Source organism: Phacochoerus africanus, chromosome 15, assembly GCF_016906955.1.
Source record: "Phacochoerus africanus isolate WHEZ1 chromosome 15, ROS_Pafr_v1, whole genome shotgun sequence".
Lineage (NCBI taxonomy): Eukaryota > Metazoa > Chordata > Mammalia > Artiodactyla > Suidae > Phacochoerus > Phacochoerus africanus.
Genome location: NC_062558.1, coordinates 3256302 through 3275278, shown reverse-complemented (window position 1 = coordinate 3275278; position 18977 = coordinate 3256302). Strand labels below are relative to the sequence as shown.

The following is an 18977-nucleotide window of genomic DNA, read 5'->3' as shown; positions in this document are numbered from 1 at the left end:
ATGGGAAACTGTTTAAGAAACCTTAATGAAAAAAAAAAAGGTTAATAGGTAGTTGAAAATGGGTTAAAGCAGGCACTCCCCAAGCGTGAAAAGTGGAGGATGATAACGAGGCACCTGATGCAAGGCTAAGGGACTTCTCAGCTGCACTTCGTCACCTCCCCTCTTAGCCTCCTAAGGCTCTGGGCACCTAGACACGTGTTGCCTTGACCCTGTCCACTTGGAACAGCAGCAGACTTTCCCATCACCAGAGCACCTTTGCCTCGTGCTGCACAAGAGAGCCTTCTAAAACTGGGAAATGACTGGTACAAAATGAAAAACCTGTATCAATTACCAAAATGTTTTTATGAAATATTTCACAATGCTGAAAAAGGTTAGTTCCACTTAGAGCAAAGTATTTTGCCTTCACTCTGGATAGAGCATAAAATACAACCAAACAAAACGGCTCTTTGAACATTTTATCAAATAAGAGTAGACACACACACACACACACACACACACACTAACCTTGGGCTCCAGGTTGGTTTATGAGAGCTAATCTTCCACCTGCATAGTAAATTGGCTCCCATATGGCCAACTGGACTTAAGGAAGTAGAGTGAAAGAGGTCCTGTTTTAGGCAACAATTAGCCCCATACCCTTTTAGATCTGAGCTCCTCACCCTTATTCAGGTGTTCAATTTCTAGCCACAGGTCAGACTGGTACTTCTCTCTGGCTTTCATTTTACTAGAAGAGGCAGAAAGAAGAGAAGTTGTTACTAAGGGCTAAGTGCCGGAAACTGGCCTATATCTGAAAGCCGTGTAACTGAAATGTTACACAGCTAATGCAGTTAGAATCTTCAGTTAAGCTGGATTTCTTACTTACAACCGTTCCAAATTAAAGAGATTTGACAATTGCATCAGGGTTTGTTTCACAGGGAACCAAAATAATAGAATGTGTGTGTACACACACACACACATATATACTATTTTCAATCTGATTCACATGCCTACTTTTGAGCAAATGTGTCAATGGACATGCCTTATGCATAAGATAAAACAATGTTTATTCTGGAAGATCACACAGATATTATTTGACAGCTCTTTACACTGTGTCGTTCACAAACTGAGAAATGTCTTTTCCTTTTAGTGTTTAAATAAAGTATCCTGGATTTATAACTGGATCATTTCTCACATCAAACCTTTGGCTCTAAGTAATTCAGCTTCTTGTACTGGAGTTGATTCAAATGTTAACGATTATAGTTAAGTGAAAAAGGCTTTAGGCATGAAAGTGGTCCTCAGAGGCTTGTGTTCTTCTCATCTCGCTGAAGTGACTCTTTTGAGGCACATTTGTGCGGAAAACAGAAGTCTTATAGTCTCACACTAGTTTTTCTTTTCTTTTTTTTTTTCTTTTACTCTCCCATATTACACCACCTCACCTACACTGACGTAGGTGATTCATTAGCTATGGTTACTGTCTGTTCGTATGATTATCACATTGTCATCTGCATCACTGAGGTTTAACTTGCTCTATTTTTGTGGTAAGAATGAAGCAAACTGCTCCACTAACCAGCAAACAGAATGGAGAGAGGTGCCCTTTAAAAAATATACATATTATAGTTCCTGTTATGGCTCAGCAGAAATGCATCTGACTAGCATCCATGAGGGCACAGGTTCAATCCCTGACCTCACTTAGTGAGGACTCAGCATTGCTGTGAGCTGTGGTGTAGGTCACAGATGTGGCTTGGATCTGGTGTTCCTGTGGCTGTGGCGTAGGCCAGCAGCCCCAGCTCCTAACTTGGGAACCTCCATGCGCCACAGATGTGCCCCTAAAAAGACAAAAAATAAAATAAATTTTTAAAATAATTAAAAATAAAAATATACATATTGTTATATGCAAGCTACAGCATATAATTAAAAATACGTGGAAACTGGGTGCCTGCTGTGGTGTGGTGGATTAAGAACCCAACTGAGGCAGCTCAGGTCACTGTGGAGGTACAGGTTCCATCTGGCTTGGTGTCTCGGGTTAAAGGATCCAGCATTAACATTCAGCCCCTGACCCAGGAATTTCCACATGCTGTGTGTTCAGCCATTTAAAAAAAAAAAAGAAAATGTGGAAACCAACCTCAGTAGACCTTTTAGAAGTTAAATGTTGGGAGTTCCCGTCATGGCTTAGTGGTTAATGAATCCGACCAGGAACCATGAGGTTGTGGGTTTGATCCCTGGCCTTGCTCAGTGGGTTAAGGATCCGGTGTTGCCGTGAGCTGTGCTGTAGGTTGCAGATGTGGCTTGGATCCCGTGTTGCTGTGGCTCTGGTGTAGCTGGTGGCTACAGCTCAAATTAGACCTCTAGCCTGGGAACCTTCATATGCCGCAAGAGCGGCCTTAGAAAAGGCAAAAAGCAAAAAAAAAACAAAACAAAACAAAACAGAAAAGTTAAAAGTCTATGGGAAGGAGGACACATTTTGAGTTTATCTCATTCTATTTTCATTCAAAACATTTTTTCTACATATACAAGGCATTTCTTCCTAGAGGACTTTGGGTGCCTGTAAATCAAGGAAATTTTGCAAACAATGGAGAAAACAACAGAAACTTCATTCACAGAGGATTAAGTTTTCAGTCTTATTAGGGATTACTAATATCCTTTTGCAGAGATGCTGGAATCCATTAAAGCCTCTCGTTAAAAGTAACTCATTGCTTTAAGACTTCATAGAAAAAAATCTATTCTATAAATGAAAAATAACTAAAATTTATGTCATAGGAAGAGAATAAACACTTAAATGTGCTTTAAGTATCCTGCAACCAGATTATAAATCAAGTGTTTTGCAAATGGCATCAATCATGCTCACCAGTTTAGAGTGACAGGAGTTGCCTCTGGGAGGATCTTTCTGGAAATTCGCTCTCTGTCCAAAGCTGCCTCCATCTTAAGCATAGCTGACATATCCAGTTTATTAAATCGCTCCATTGCCCCTGGGACTTTCTACAAAATCAGGTGAGTAAGTTTTGACTTCCAGCTTATATTCACAAAATTTTAATTCACATCTAGAAAAACTTAGGAAGTGCTGGAGATTATTACTTTTCTAAAATATAAATTAAAAACTTCTTGTTAAATGTGTTATTTTTCATCAAATTTGGGGAAACTGTTGAAAACTCATATGAACGGCCTCATTTTTATGCTGATAACTGTGACAACTGCCTTCCCTCCCCCCCAAAAAAAGCAGGGTTGATTTCTTATGAAAAGATTTTTGTAGGCTGAGAGCTAGAGAAATTTACATTCTTTAGCAATTTTATTATCATTGTTTTTAACTTTCCTTTTTTTACATTCCATGAGCCTTCCTGGGCTGTGACTGACACTCACTCTTGCTCCTGACACCACACTGGAATTTCTTAAAGACTCTGCTTCTTTGTTTTTTTCTAAGATCAAGTCCTGGGAATCCTTTTCATCCTTGATGCTAGAATATAGAAAGTAAAAGACAGATATAAAATGCAAAGATGGGGAAAAAAATCCATCTAAATAAGGACATAAGACACATGACAGCAAATCTTAGCATAAGACTGTTTGAATCAGGGAGTTGCCCTCATGGCTCAGTGGTAATGAACCTGAGTAGTATCCATGAGGACAGGGGTTTGATCCCTGGCCTCCATCAGTGAGTTAAGGATCCAGCATTGCCATGAGCTGTGGTGTAGGTTGCAGATGTGGCTCGAACCCTGCATTGATGTGGCCGTGGTGTAGGCCGGAAGCTAGAGCTCCAATTTGACGCTTAGCCTGGGAACTTACATATGCCATGGGTACAGCCCTAAAAAGACCCAAAAAAAGACTATTTGAATCATAAAAAATAATTTATAACCAATAGAAGAGAATACAAATACAGAGATGCTATCAAAATAAGTAGCCCTGGATTTTCACAATGCCCTTTGAAAATATGAAGTGGCTGGCTAGATTTAAGACATATTGAACAGGGGTAGACTACTTCCTAGGTTCCAATAATCTAATTGGAGAATCATTAATTCAAAGCAAAGACAGTTTTATTGAATTATTTAAGAAAGGTCACTACTCTGAACTGTTTATTCTTAACCACAGATTATATATTAACATAGGCGTTGAAAATCTATACTACGCCCATCTGTGAAATAGCTTACTGCTTATTAATGTTAACAGCCTTAAGCTTCCATTCCCAGAAGTATTGCCCATCCCATTGTCCATGGGATGGTTAGTCCCAAGACTCCCTAGCAAGTTCTGAGGCTGGCAAATAAAAATTCTGGGATGAAAGCAAACTAAAGAGAATTTTGGACATCAAAGAGAAAGTTTACTACACACAGATTTTTCTGAAAGAATTCCTCCAGGAAGTATCTAGTGCAAAACAAAAACTGAATTCAAGAGAGAGGGAAACAGGACACAAGAACAGCGGCAACATAACTAGTAACTTAGATTAAGTCTAAGATACTGTCAATAAATAATAATCTGGATCTAAAATTCCAGAGGATACCAGCATTAGGACTAATGTGGAACTATCTGAATTCTTTTTCTTTCTTTCCTTTTTTTTTTCTTTTTATGGCTGCACCTGTGGCACATGGATGCGCCCTTGCTAGGTGTCAAATCAGAGCTGCAGCTGCAGGCCTATTCCACAGCCATGGCAATACCAGATCCTCGCTGCATCTGTGACCTACACTGCAGCTTGCAGCAATGCTGGATCCTGAGCAAGGCCAGGGATCAAATCCACATCCTCATGGACACTATCTCGGGTTTTTAACCTATTGAGCTACAATGAGAACTCTGCTATCAGAATTCTTGACCAAAAGCTGGGAGATTACAAGAATCCTACTCTCATGTCTCCATTGGTCATTTGAACTTTGCAAAAGTCCTCATGGAATAATGCTCCACTGTACCTAAATCAATGCCTACAAGTAAATAAGCAAATTTCTTAAGCACTTCAGAAAAGATGTACTTTAAAAAAAGATTTTTTTAGAAAAGATTACAATTTTGAATATTTTTATAGTTAATGAAAACTTAGAATCCTTACAAGAGGCAATAGCACAGATGCTCGTATAACTGAACTTAATGTACTTGAAAAATACATTTACTTGAATCTGACCTACAGAAACTCTGTTAGGCTCAATTATGATGCTTTTGTGTTGAGTGTAATTAGAGTGGAATTTGCTGAAATAAGGCTGCATCTCAAGTATACTTACATGTGATACCTAATATAAAGGGCTTTTAGGAAAGAACAAATTTTTCTTTCTTTCTTTCTTTCTTTTTGTCTTTTTGTCTTTTTGTCTCTCTAGGACAGCACCCTTGGCATATGGAGGTTCCCAGGCTAGGGTCAAATAGGAGCTATAGCCACCGGCCTAGGCCACAACCACAGCAATGTACAATCTGAGCTGCATCTGCAACCTACACCACACCTCACAGCAATGCCAGATCCTTAACCCACTGAGCAAGGCCAGGGATCAAACCCGAGTCCTCATGAATGCTAGTTATGTTCGTTAACAGCTGAGCCATGATGGGAACTCCTAGGAGAGAACAAGTCTTTCTAGTGCGGGTTTTCTTTTCTTTTTTTTTTTTTTTGTCTTTTTAGCTATTTCTTGGGCCGCTCCCACGGCATATGGAGGTTCCCAGGCTAGGGGTCGAATCGGAGCTGTAGCCACCGGCCTACGCCAGAGCCACAGCAACTCGGGATCCGAGCCGCGTCTTCGACCTACACCACAGCTCACGGCAACGCTGGATAGTTAACCCACGGAGCAAGGGCAGGGACCGAACCCGCAACCTCATGGTTCCTAGTCGGATTCGTTAACCACTGCGCCACGAGGGGAACTCCAAGTGCGGGTTTTCTTACATGTTAATAATCTAAAAAGCAAATGGGGTACAACATTTGAACAAATTCCTATAGGAATTAAAAGGAAATCACTGCCTATGAACAAAATCACAACTACAAGAGATTAGGCAAGACACATACAACCCAAAATATGGGCAGGAAAAAACATAACAGTGAAAATAGTATAGGTCTGAAGTCGTATATTCCTGTGAACCAATATGGCTCTGGCTCCTAGAATTTGTGGGAGCCTAAATGTGTTAAGACACAAAATAGGGTATTAATATGTATTTAATTGGCAGAGTAGTTAGAAGCATCCAAAATAGATACATTCAAAGAATTGTGTGTGCATTCACACATCAGAATATAGATATAGATATGTATCTACATATCTCTCTCTCCGTGTGTCTGTGTCTGACACTGTGGGCACACCACTTTTTGTTATTATTGTTAAATATACGCCCAAAAAAAGAGTTAGCCTACAGACACTGGCATAATTTTAAGCCTCAGTCAAATCCTTAGACTTGATCAATCAGGAAAGTGAGCTGAAGACTGTTTAAGAGTAATAAACACCGTTAATTTCCTGATTCATTGATTTCATGATGTTTTTAAAACATAGTGCTACCTGGATTTCAAAACGCCATTTCCTGTTACAATTTGTAAGAAAAGAAAATAGGAATTTATCTAAAAAAAAAATAAATATTCTTTTGAAAGCAGAAGCCCTGAAACCCAGCTCTAAGTATTAAACACTATATATTTTAAAAGTGTAATTTAGCTATGACCAGTGAATTAATAGAAAATAACACCAGGTGTGGGTCTTGCGTACCTTCCCGAGGTCTTCTGTAGGGGCTTATAATCATTCATCCTACAGACCAAGGGAGTCCTGTCTTTGCTCATAGTAACATGAACACTCCCAGGGTTCCCCCTCCTGGAGATCTTGGTGGAGGAGAGAGGCTTGAAAATCTAGCTCCAAGTCCTCCAGCAGTCCAAAGGAGCTGCTGGCATGGGGTCAACTGCTGCTCCCCGGAGCTGGAAGGGTCCTGCTCCAGGATTCCAAGACGGCTCCAGCCTAAGTGGCAGTTAAACATAAAGACTCAACTGCACAGGCTTGATGGGCACCCGTGTGTAATGAATGGCCCAGGCTGTGGGAAAGGAGAAAACCCTTCCCTGGATCACAGGTGGCAGAAATCCAGGAGGGCATTCTGGTGATGACACTGTTATACGGGATCATTCAACACAGCCTTTGAACTATGACCTTTCATATATACATATATATATATATATATATATATATATATATATATGATAAGCAGAAATTGTTGTAAGTTGTTTCATAAGTTTTTTTATTGTTTTATTTTGCTGAGATATTTCCTTTTGATAAGATTTCAAACTTGCAGAAAAGCCAAACAATAAAGAACTCCTTTCAGTTCTTTATCAAATTTACCATTTTAAACATTTTGCCCCATTTACTTCATCTCTCCCCACGTGTCTTTTATTTTTTTCAGAACCATGTGAAAATAAGTCACAGACATCAAGTCTTATTACCCCTTAAATACTTAAGAATCAGAACACTTCTTTCGTAACCACGGTACAAAAATATAAACCTGGAAATTCAACATTGACACAAAATTATTAACTGAAACATAGCCTATATTCAAATTTTGATAATTATCCAATAATGTCGTTCATGATTATTTTTCTCTAGGTCAAGGATTGAATCCAGGACTGCTTGTTGCATGTACAAGCACACACATACACATATACAAATACACATATACATGTACACATCCCACACAAATACATATACCCTTCACACACATGCCTACATACATATTGCATATGCACACACTTACATACACACACAAACACACAGAGGCACAGACATGAGCTTTGCAAAAATAATAAAATGAAGCATAAAATACACATTTTAAATCTGATTCCTGAGCCTGACACTGTCACAGAACTTCATCTCTTAGGAAACGGAGTGGGAGACAGGCAACATGGCAGACAAACCTCAAAGCATCAGGAGTCACACTTTGTTTTGTTTTGTTTTTGCTTTTTAGGGCCACACCCACTGCATATGGAAGTTCCCAGACTATGGGTTGAATTGGAGCTACAGCTGCCAGCCTACACCACAGCCACAGCAACGCAGGATCTGAGCCACGTCTGTGACGTACATCACAGCTCATGGCAACGCCGGATCCTTAACCCACTGAGCAAGGCCAGGGATTGAACTCATGTCCTCATGGATACCAGTGAGGTTCCTTACCAATGAGCCACAACAGGAACTCCCACAGTCTTTTTATCACACCTGTTCACCTGAGAAACAGCTATGAAGCATGCTAAGCAAAGTGGCTGCTGTGTCTCTGATTCTTAAATGTTCTGTGCTCAAAATTTCTACATTCTTCTCCTAAAGTAACAAAGGCAATTCACATTTACTTTAATATTAGAATATGGATATACAATAACAACCCTTAGTCTATAAAACCTATAAATGAATACTGGATTCCTTGAGGACTTTACTAGCGCAGAGCCCTTATTTGGTTGGGCTCCTACTGAACAACGAAAAAAAAAGGTAGACAGTGGGAAAAGGGAAGACAAAGCCCCCACAGGTCACAATCTTGTCCCTTCATCTCAACTCTAAACCATGTACACATTCTCACTTAAATTTCCATTAACTCATTCAATGCTCTTACCTATAATAGCTTTATTAATATTAATATTATAGTAATATTCTATATTATAAATTGTCCTTATAATGTAAGCTTAGAGACCAGGACTGGTACAGTCATAAGAGTTTTTTGAGGGGAATTCCAGATTTGTTTGGTTTTTTTAACCACACCTGCAGCATATGGAAGTTCCCAGGCTAGGGATCAAGTTGGAGCTACAGCTGCAGCCTATGGCTACAGCAACACCAGATCCAAGATGCATCTGCGACCTAAGCCACAGCTTGTAGCAACACCAGATCCTCAACCCACTGAGCAAGGCCAGGGATGGAACCTGTATCCTCACAGATGCTATGTTGGGTTCTTAATCTGCTGAACCACAATGGGAACTCCAACACTCATAGAGTTTTAATGGACTTTCTGAAATCTCTAAGATGGAAGGCAGTTTGACAGAATGCTGCATCAAGGCATGTTGACACCTTTTGATGAATAGAAGTTCTAAATTTTTTTTTTATTTTTAAAGTGCTAGATGTTAACTTATGTGGTAATCATTTCATAATATATGGAAGTCAGCAGAAAAATATATATAAATAAAAGATTAAAAAATAAAATTAAAAATATTAATAATGTATGGACGTCAAGTCATTGTGCTATATACCTTAAATTTACATATTGCTGTATGCCAATTGCATCTCAACAAAACTGGTGGGGGAAGGATGTGGTTAAAATATTTCACACAAGCAAAAATTGAAAGAATTTATTTCCACAGGCCCACACTAGAAAAATGCTAAAGAGAACTTTTTAATCAGAGGGGAAATGATTATTGATAGGAATATGGTAATTCAGGAAAGAAGGAAAAAAATGGAAATGTTAATACACAGACAAATCTAAGTGAATACTGACTATTTAAACAACAACCATATGAACTATAAAATATATATATGAAAATAAAATGAATGATAATAACATACACAGCAGAAAAGTGTTAAAAGCAGTTAGTATTTTAAAGTCCTCACATTGCCAATAAATTCTAAAATGCAGGTGGATTAGAAATCTAAATGTCAAATGTAAAACAGTAAAATATTTTAAAAAACATTATTATGACGAACTTAAGATAGGCAAAGTTTCCCCCAAATAAGATACGAAAAGTACCATCGAGGAAGAAATGATAAATTGGACTCCCTTAAAATTAAGAACTTTTGGAAGGTCCCTTAGTGGATCAGCGGTTAATGAAAGTGATTAGGATCCATGAGGATGCCAGTTCAATCCCTGGCCTCGCTCAGTGGGTTGGGGATCCAGTGTCGCCTTGAGCTGTGGTGTGGCTTGCAGACGTGGCTTGGAGGATCCCATATTGCTGTGGCTGTGGTGTAGGCCAGCAACTATTCAGTCCCTAGCCTGGGAACTTCCACATGCCATGGGTGTGGCCCTAAAAAGCAGAAAAAAAAAATTAGAACTTCTATTCATCAAAAGACAACATTAAGAGATTGAAAAGGCACTTAGAGGGGGAAAAAATATTATCAGTTCATGTATCTGTTAAAGGTTTCATATCCAATGTGTAATATACCTGCACAATATATGTCTATATAATATAAATTATATTCATAAATATATGCAATTATGTATTATATTGTGTGTGTGAATCAATGAGGGAAAGGCTAGCAACCCAATAGAAATATTAACTTTATACTCATCAGGGAAATACGAATTAAAACCATTGTGTGATAGCACTACAAAACCACCAAAGTGACTAAAATTGAAAAGAGAAAAAAATGCCAACAGTTGGTGAGGATATGGAACAACAGGAACTTTCACACACTGCCAAAGAAAATGCAAATGGATAAAACTACTTTGGCAAACTCTGTAGCAGAATCTTCTCAAGCCAAATATACACCTATCCTATGATCCAGCAATTCTACCCTTTCGAGTACAATATAAATATCTAGATGTGTAGACAAAACATGGGCACAAATGTCTATCAGCAAATTCTTTCATGATAGCCAAAAACTAAAAATAGTCCAGATGTCAACCAAAAGTAGGAAAAAATTTACAAGCATAACATATTCAAATGATGGAATACAATAGAAATGAGAAAGAGAAAATACTACCACACGCAAATAAATGGGTGAATCTTTCAGATACACTACTGATGGGGAGAGAAGTCAGATGTCCAATAGTACATGTGTTTATTTTATTTATGATGCTCAAAAGTGATTAGAAGACTGGCTACCTTGAGGCTGCGGGGATCACAGGTTGAGAAGGATGCAAGAGGGCTTTCTGGTTAGATGGTAAATATTCTCTATCTTGATCTAGGTGGTGGTTACATGGGAGCATTCACTTCTGGTTGTAGATTTAATGTTTTTCCTTAGGCTGCAGATTTAATGTTTTTCACTTTATTGTATGTATGTTTTTTGCTTCAGCATTTCCTTAGGTTGTAGCTTTAATGTTTTTCACTTTATGGTATGTATGCTTTTTAGGTTGTAGATTTAATGTTTTTCACTTTATGGTATGTGTGTTTTTTGCTTCAGTTAAAAAGTTTACCTATGGAGTTCCCGTTGTGGCTTAGCAGTTAGCGAACCCAACTAGCATCTATGAGGACAAGGGTTCAATCCCTGGCCTTGCTCAGTGGGTTAAGGATCTGGCGTTGCTGTGAGCTGTGGTGTAGGTCACAGTCGTGGCTTGAATCCCAAGTTTCTGTGGCATAGGCTGGCAGCTACAGTTTCAATTCAACCCCTAGCCTGGGAACCTCCATATGCCCCGAGTGTGGCCCAAAAAAAAAAAAAAAAAAGTTTACTTATACAATAACACCTATATATAAAATTTTACTTATCAGATTGGCAGAGTTTAAAAAATTTAATAGTGCACTATGTGAGAGGAATGTGGGGAAATAAGCATTGCCACAGATTGCAGGTAGAAATGTAACTTGATTTGAACTCAGGAAAGTCTAAAAGCAATTAAATTATTCCAAAAAAAAAAAAAACAAGAAAGAGTAAACAGAAACAGAAAATGGAACAAGTAAATAGAAAATAAGTAATAGTACACCTAAATACAAACATACCAATATTATGTTAAATGTTAATGGCATAAACACAAAAATTGAAAGGTGGAGATTGTCGGAATAGATTTTCACCTGACTATATCCTGCTTGCAAGTAATGCACCTTAAATAAATGACACTCACAGGTTAAATGGAAAAGAATAGAAAGAGGCAAACCAGGCAAACACTGATAAAAGCAGGAGTAGTTACACTAATATCAGACAAAGTAGATTTCTGAGCAAGGAAAAAAATGGCATGTATAAAGAAAAACATTACATAACAATTAAAGTGTCAGATAACCAAGAATACATAACAGTCCTAAATGTGCATGCACCAAAAAACAGAGATTCGAAATACATGAAGCAAAAAACGGATGAAATGGATGGATCTACAGTTATAACTGAAGACTTCAATTTCCCATTCTTAACAATCAATGCAACAATCAGACAGAAAATCAGCATGGATATAGAAGAGCTGAACCACACCACCTACCAACTTGCTCTAATATTTATAGAACACTCTATCTAACAAGAGCAAAATTCAAATTATTTTCCAATATACATGGAATGTTCATCAAGAGAGATCATATTCTAGGTCATAAAATAAACCTCAACGAATTTAAAAGAATAAAATCCTACAGAATGTGTTCTTCAACCATAAGAAACTAAACTAGAAATCAATTACAAAAAGGTTAACTTTAAAAATTTCCAAATACTGGGAGTTCCTGTCGTGGCGCAGTGGTTGACGAATCCGACTGGGAACCATGGTGTTGCGGGTTCGGTCCCTGCCCTTGCTCAGTGGGTTAACGATCCGGCGTTGCCGTGAGCTGTGGTGTGGGTTGCAGACGCGGCTGGGACCCTGCGTTGCTGTGGCTCTGGCGTAAGCCGGTGGCTGCAGCTCCGATTCGACCCCTGGCCTGGGAACCTCCATATGCCGTGGGAGCAGCTCAAGAAATAGCTAAAAAGACAAAAAAAAAAAATTCCAAATACTGAGAAACAACAAAAAAAAACCCATACTTTTAAATAATCTATGTGCCAAAGAGGAAGTCTCAAGGGAAATTAGAAAATATTTTGAACTGAATGAAAATGAAAATACAGCTCATCAAAATTTGTGGAATGTAGCTAAAGCACTAGAGAGAAATTTATAAATTTAACTGCTTGTATTAGAAAAGAAGAAAAATATCAAATCAGTAATCTTAAATTTTCCTCTTAAGAAACTAGAAAAAGAAGAAAAAAAGTCAAAGCCAGTAGGAAAAAAAGAATTAGTACAGATAAGAAAAGAGGTCAGTAATACTGAAGACAGAAAAAGAATAAAGAAAATCAATAAAACCCAAAACCGTTTCTTTTAAAAAAATTAATAACTTTGATAAAGTTCTAGCCAGAAAGACAAAGAGAGAAAAACGCAAATTAACTATATCAGGAGTGAAAAAAAAAGATATCACCCCAGATCTCAAAGACATTAAAAGGATAATAAGAGAGTGCTATAAACAAGTCTAGGCACATAAATTAAACTTAGGTAAAATGAACCAGTTCTTTGAAAGCCATAATTATTCCAAAGCTCACCCAAGAAAAAAATAAAGCCAAAGAATCCTATATTTAACACAGAAATTAAACTCATAGATTAAAAATATTCCCAAAAAGAAAACTACAGGAGGTTCTCATGTGGCACAGCAAGTCAAGGATTAGGCATTGCCACAGGTCATAACTGCAGCACAGGTTTGATCCCAAGCCCAGGAACTTCCACATGCCACAGGTGCAGCCAAAGGGGGCAAAAAAAAAACTACAGTCCCCAATAGTCTCACTGAAAAAAATCTATCAAATCTTTAATGAAGAAATAAATCTTTATAAATAAAGGTTGCCAGTACAATTGGATATTCAAATGCAAAAGAAGGAAATCTCAAACTTAACTTCATACCTTGTATCAACATTAGCTCCAAATGTATCACAGGTCTAAATGTAAAATGTAAAACTATAAAACTTTTAGGAGTTATCATTGTGGCTCAGTGGGCCAACATAGTGTCCATGAGGATTTGGGTTCCATCCTTGGCCTTGCTCAGTGGGTTAAGGATCCAGCATTGCCGCAAGCTGTGGTGTAGGTCACAGATGAAGCTCAGATTGGGTATTGCTGTGGCTGTGGTGTAGGCCTGCAGCTGCAGCTCTGATTCAACCCCTAGTCTGGGAATTTCCATATGCTGCAAGAGTTAAAAAAAAAAAACTATAAAAATATTAGAAGAAAACATAGGAGAAAAATCTTAATTACTTTGGTTAGGCAAAGTGTTCTTGGCATGTTTTAGAAGAAAATAATAATAAATTGGACTTTATCAAAATTAAAAAATCTTGCTCTGTAAAAGATACTATTAAGAGAATGAAGACATGAAGGTACTAAGGTTTCTCCTGGTCTTCTGGCACAGCCCAAATGCACCATAAGTTTTAAGGTAAACTGATTATATATGTGAGGCTCATTTTTTTCTGGTGAGGTAAGGAGTGAAAGATGTAGAACAGCAAAGGACAAATCCTGTCAGAAGAATTTTTCAGCAAACTTTAATTTTCTACTCAACATTAGTAATAATCAGATATGCTGCCAGTGAGATTTCTTTCCTTGAATGGTTTATGGAAAGAGCCACCACCCATCCATCCTGAGACAGGCAGACAAAGAGGCAGACCTATGACCACACAACTCCAGAAATTTGACCTGGAGGCCAGGCTCCTGCCTCCCTCATTCATGTCTGAGATGACTGACAATGAGGACATTTGATTCTAACCCCTTCTTTCCCATTTGGGATTCAGGGAGGTGGGCCACCTCTAAGAGGAAGTAGGAAGCGTATAAAAGTTCTTGTGGCAAAAAACAGACACACGGACTAGCCCTCTCATGTTTTTATTCCCTCCCTGGGAACTTACTTAAATTGCGTCTTGGGAAGAAGATGGTCCAGCCTCGTGGAATTCTCAAGTGACAGCTTAGCAAAGCTATCTTTTCTGCAATGAAAGAAGAACTGATACAGCACAAATGACCAAAATTCTTATCCTGCAACATGGTATTTTCCAAGGGTCTACTGAACACCAGGCAGGCTTGAGTGTCCTTAATAAAGTCCCACATCATTGTCAGTATAGTTACAGCCAAACTCAATTACAGCCCTGGCCGCTGTCCTCTTAGTCTCCCAGCATCCAGTAGGCACCCCCAGATACATCTGTCCAATGGTTTCCAGTTTTGCAACCTCTTCCCAGCCCACACATTTACTTTTGCCTTTCCCCTTACCTCATATTTGCCCCTGTTCATGGTTTCTTCCAGCCTTTTCCAACCCAGTTCCTACCACTCCTCCCTATATCCTCTGCTCTCTTTTTTTCAGAATTTCACTCAATTCCTTTTCTTCTCAATAGTTCTTTTCTGTTTCTCTGGTCCCTCCTATTCACTTGTTCAGTGATCAAAAAAACATTTATTGAAAGAGATAATAATAAGTGTTGGCAAGGATGTGAATAAATTGGGACCCCCATACACTACTGATGGAAATATGCAATGGTGCAACTGTTAGAGAAAAAAGTCTTGCAGGAGGGAATTTAGGGATTGTGGTGAAGTAGGACATGCCAGGAATCTGTCTCTCTACCCAGACAAAAATTGCACCGACAGAATCTGTCTGATGTAACTATTTTGGGAATCTGGAGTCTATCGAAAACTTTCAACTTCCAGGGAAAATCTTGGAAGGTAAACTGCAGTCAATTTGGGGCAATTTCAGCTCTTAACCCAGTAGCAGCTGCCCATCCCCCAGCTCCGGCCATGTGGCAAACAGCTGTGCATATGTTCCTTGGGCAACTCAAACACAGCCTGTGGGAGACAGGATGAGTAAAGAGGATTCTATCTTCCAAATATGGGAGAATCTTTGCTCTGATTGTTGACTGCTGCTTCTGATCACACAGGCGCAGATAAAGAGGCAGGCAGCCATTGGTGCTGCTTCTCCTCCCATTGCTGTAAGCCCCTCCTCCTTTGGCTAATGTGATTTCAAAGAGATTTCAAAGTCTGATGCCATTTCATCTCCTCTACATATTTTGCTTTTCTTCATTCAGAAGCCAGATATTAAACACCAAGAAATTCTAAACAAGGGCACATACAGGAAAAAAATAGAAAGTGGCCATGCATGCCCAAGGAAAGACCCAGAAAAGATAGAAGACACTACGTTTATACCATTGGCTGATCCTCAGTACAGAAAGGCTACAGTGCTTTTAAAAACAGACAAAAACTCGGAGTTCCCGTCGTGGCGCAGTGGTTAACGAATCCGACTAGGAACCATGGGGTTTCGGATTCGATCCCTGGCCTTGCTCAGTGGGTTAAGGACCCAGCGTTGCCGTGAGCTGTGGTGTAGGTTGCAGACGCGGCTCGGATCCTGTGTTGCTGTGGCTCTGGCGTAGGCCGGTAGCTGCAGCTCCGATTCGACCCCTAGCCTGGGAACCTCCATATGCCGCGGGAGCGGCCCAACAAATAGCAACAACAACAACAACAAAAGGCAAAAAAAAAAAAAAAAAAACAGACAAAAACAATGACAAAAAAAGCAAGTCCTGGGGAAGGGGAGAAATTTTGATTTCCAGAGTTACCGGGTTATCACATTCAAATGTCCAGTGTTGAAAAAAAATCACAAGGCATACAAAAAACAAAAAATATGGCCCATTCAAAGGAAAATAATAATTCAGTAAACTTTGCCCCTGAAAAAGATTTAGCAGAAGATACAATAGACAAAGACCTCAAAATAACAGTCTTAAAGATGCTCAAAGAAGATATGGAGAAAGTCAAGACAATGATGTATGAACGAAATGGAAATATCAACAAAGCAATAGAAAACTGATAGGTTCCTGGGGCATGGCAGACGTGACTGTTCAGGTTGAGCAACACGGACAAGGACACGTGGAAGGTCATTTGTGAAACACGATTGACCAAGGATTGACTACTTTGCCTGCTTAGGCCAATCCCTGCCCTTGGCAGAGGGTAGCTGCAACTATCTGGACATGAGACATGGAGAAGAGACACATACTCCTTTGCCACACCTCTCCCCTGCACATTGTCCCTCCCCAAATTTCTCCCACCACCAGCCCGTTATAAGCAGAATGCCTCCTCACAATCATTGCTGATGCCACCTTGAGCTCAGCCCATCCGTTTCAGATGCCCTAATAAATCTCTCTTACTGATGACACCTGAGCTCAGCCCATCCATTTTGGATGTCTTAATAAATCTCTCTTGCTTTACTGACTTGGCCTTGTGTGTTCTTTTTTTTTTTTTTTTGTCTTTTGTTTTTGTTGTTATTGTTGTTGTTGTTGTTGTTGCTATTTCTTGGACCGCTCCCTCGGCATATGGAGGTTCCCAGGCTAGGGGTCGAATCGGAGCTGCAGCCACCGGCCTACGCCAGAGCCACAGCAACGCGGGATCCAAGCCGCGTCTACAACCTACATCACAGCTCACGGCAACGCCGGATCGTTAACCCACTGAGCAAGGGCAGGGACCGAACCCCCAACCTCATGGTTCCTAGTCAGATTCGTTAACCACTGCACCACGACGGGAACTCCGGCCTTGTGTGTTCTTACCTCATCAAACCTAACAAAAACCTAAAAAGAAACCAAAAAGAAATTCTGGAGCTGAAAAATACAAAAACTGAAATTAAGGAGTTCCCGTTGTATGGGAGTTCCTGTTGTGGTGCAGTAGAAATGAATCTGACTAGCATCCATGAGGATGCAGGTTCAATTCCTGGCCTTACTCAGTGGGTTAGAGGTTCAGAATTGCCATGAGCAGCAATGTAGCTCACGGACTCAGCTTGGATCTCGTGTTGCTGTAGCTGTGGCTGTGGCTCTGATTTGAACCCTAACCTGGAACTTCCATATGCAGTAGTTGCAGCCCAAAAAAGCAAAAAAAAAAAAGGAGTCCTCATTGTGGCTCAGCAGGTTAAGTACCTGACATTGTCTCTGTGAGGATGAGGGTTCAATCCCTGACCTGCAGTGTAGGTCACAGATGCAGCTCCAATTCGACCCCTAGCCCAGGAACTTCCATATGCTGCAGGTGTGGCCATAAAAAGAAAAAACGTTTTCGAAATGAAAAAATTTACTAGAAAGATTCAAAGACAGTTTTGAGAAGGCAGAATAAAGAATCAGTAAATATAGGACAATGGAAATTGTTAAGGCTGAGGAACAAAAGGAAAAAAAATACTGAAAAAAAAGCAAATAGAGAGCCTAAGAGAAATAGGGGACAACATCAAAATAACCAACATGTGCATCGCAGGAGTCCTAGAAGAAGAAAAAGAGAGAAAGGGGCAGAGAGAACACTTGAGAAAATCATGACGGAAAACTTCCCAAATTTGAAGAAAAACATGAATATAAGCATCCCAGAAACTCAAAAAACTCCAACTAAGATGAACACAAAGAGACCCACACAAAGACACATTATAATCAAACTTTCAAGAACTAAAGATAAAAAGCAAATCTTGAAAAGCAACAACAGAGAAGTGGATCATCACCTAAAAAGGTGTAAGCAGACTTCTCATCAGAAACTTTGGAGGCCAGGAGACACTGAGCTGATATATGAAAAGGGCTAAAAGAAAAAAGAAACCTCTCAAGCAAGAATGCTATATCTGGCAAACTGTTCTTCACACGTGGGGGGTGGGGGCAGGCAGGGATCAAGACATTCCCAGAGAAACAAAAGCCGAGGGAGTTTGTGACCACTGGACCTTCTCTGAAAGAAATGGTCAAGGGAGTCCTGCGAGGTGAAGTGAAAGGACAAAAGCAGTAACTCAAGGCTGTAAGGAGAAAGAAAGATCTCAATAAAGATGAATACACGGACAAATAGGCCATGGAATGTATACATGTATGTATAACTGGGATACTCTGGTATACATCAGAAATTGACAGAACATAGTAAATTAACTATAATTTTTAAAAGTAGCCATAAAAAATAAAAAACAAACCAAAAAGGAAAGATACATGTTTAGTAAACAAGGCAAGGATGCTCACTTTCACTACTTCTACTCAACACAGCACAGAAAGTTCTAGCCAGAGCAACTAGGCAAGAAAAACAAATAAAAGACATCCAAATTGGAAGGGAAAAAGTAAAATTATCTCTATTTGTAGACAATAGGATCTTATATGGAGAAAATTCTAGACTCCCCAAAAGAGCTGGTAGAACTAATAAATGAATTCAAAAAAATGACACAAAGTCAACATAGAAAAATTAGCTGCATTTACATACACATATAATGCACAATCAAAAAAGGAAATTACAAAGACAATTCCATTTACAATCATTTCAAAAAGAATTAAATATGTAGGAAGTATCTTAACCATGGAAGTGTAAGACCTGTACAATAAACACTATAAAATATTGCTGATAGAAATGAAAGAAGGCAAAAGAGATGAAAACACATTCCATGTTTTGTTGTTGTTGTTGTTGTCATCATATTTGGCCACACCCATAGTATGTGGAAATTCCTGGGACAGGACAGAACCCATGCCATAGCAGCAACCTGAGTCACA

At 39.2% G+C, this 18977-nt stretch overlaps 1 protein-coding gene across 1 annotated transcript in view; it reads right to left on the bottom strand.

Moving 5' to 3' along the window:
- Positions 1 to 18977, bottom strand: part of LOC125116233 (serine/threonine-protein kinase MRCK alpha-like) — a gene marked incomplete at its 5' end in the record, with an annotated part of 66932 nt that overhangs the window by 36143 nt on the left and 11812 nt on the right. Inside the window, 4 exons of the mRNA XM_047761264.1 lie at positions 657 to 721; positions 2822 to 2952; positions 3331 to 3424; positions 14379 to 14453. Coding sequence (XP_047617220.1) covers positions 657 to 721; positions 2822 to 2952; positions 3331 to 3424; positions 14379 to 14453 — 365 coding nt within the window. The remainder of the gene's footprint in view (positions 1 to 656; positions 722 to 2821; positions 2953 to 3330; positions 3425 to 14378; positions 14454 to 18977) is intronic.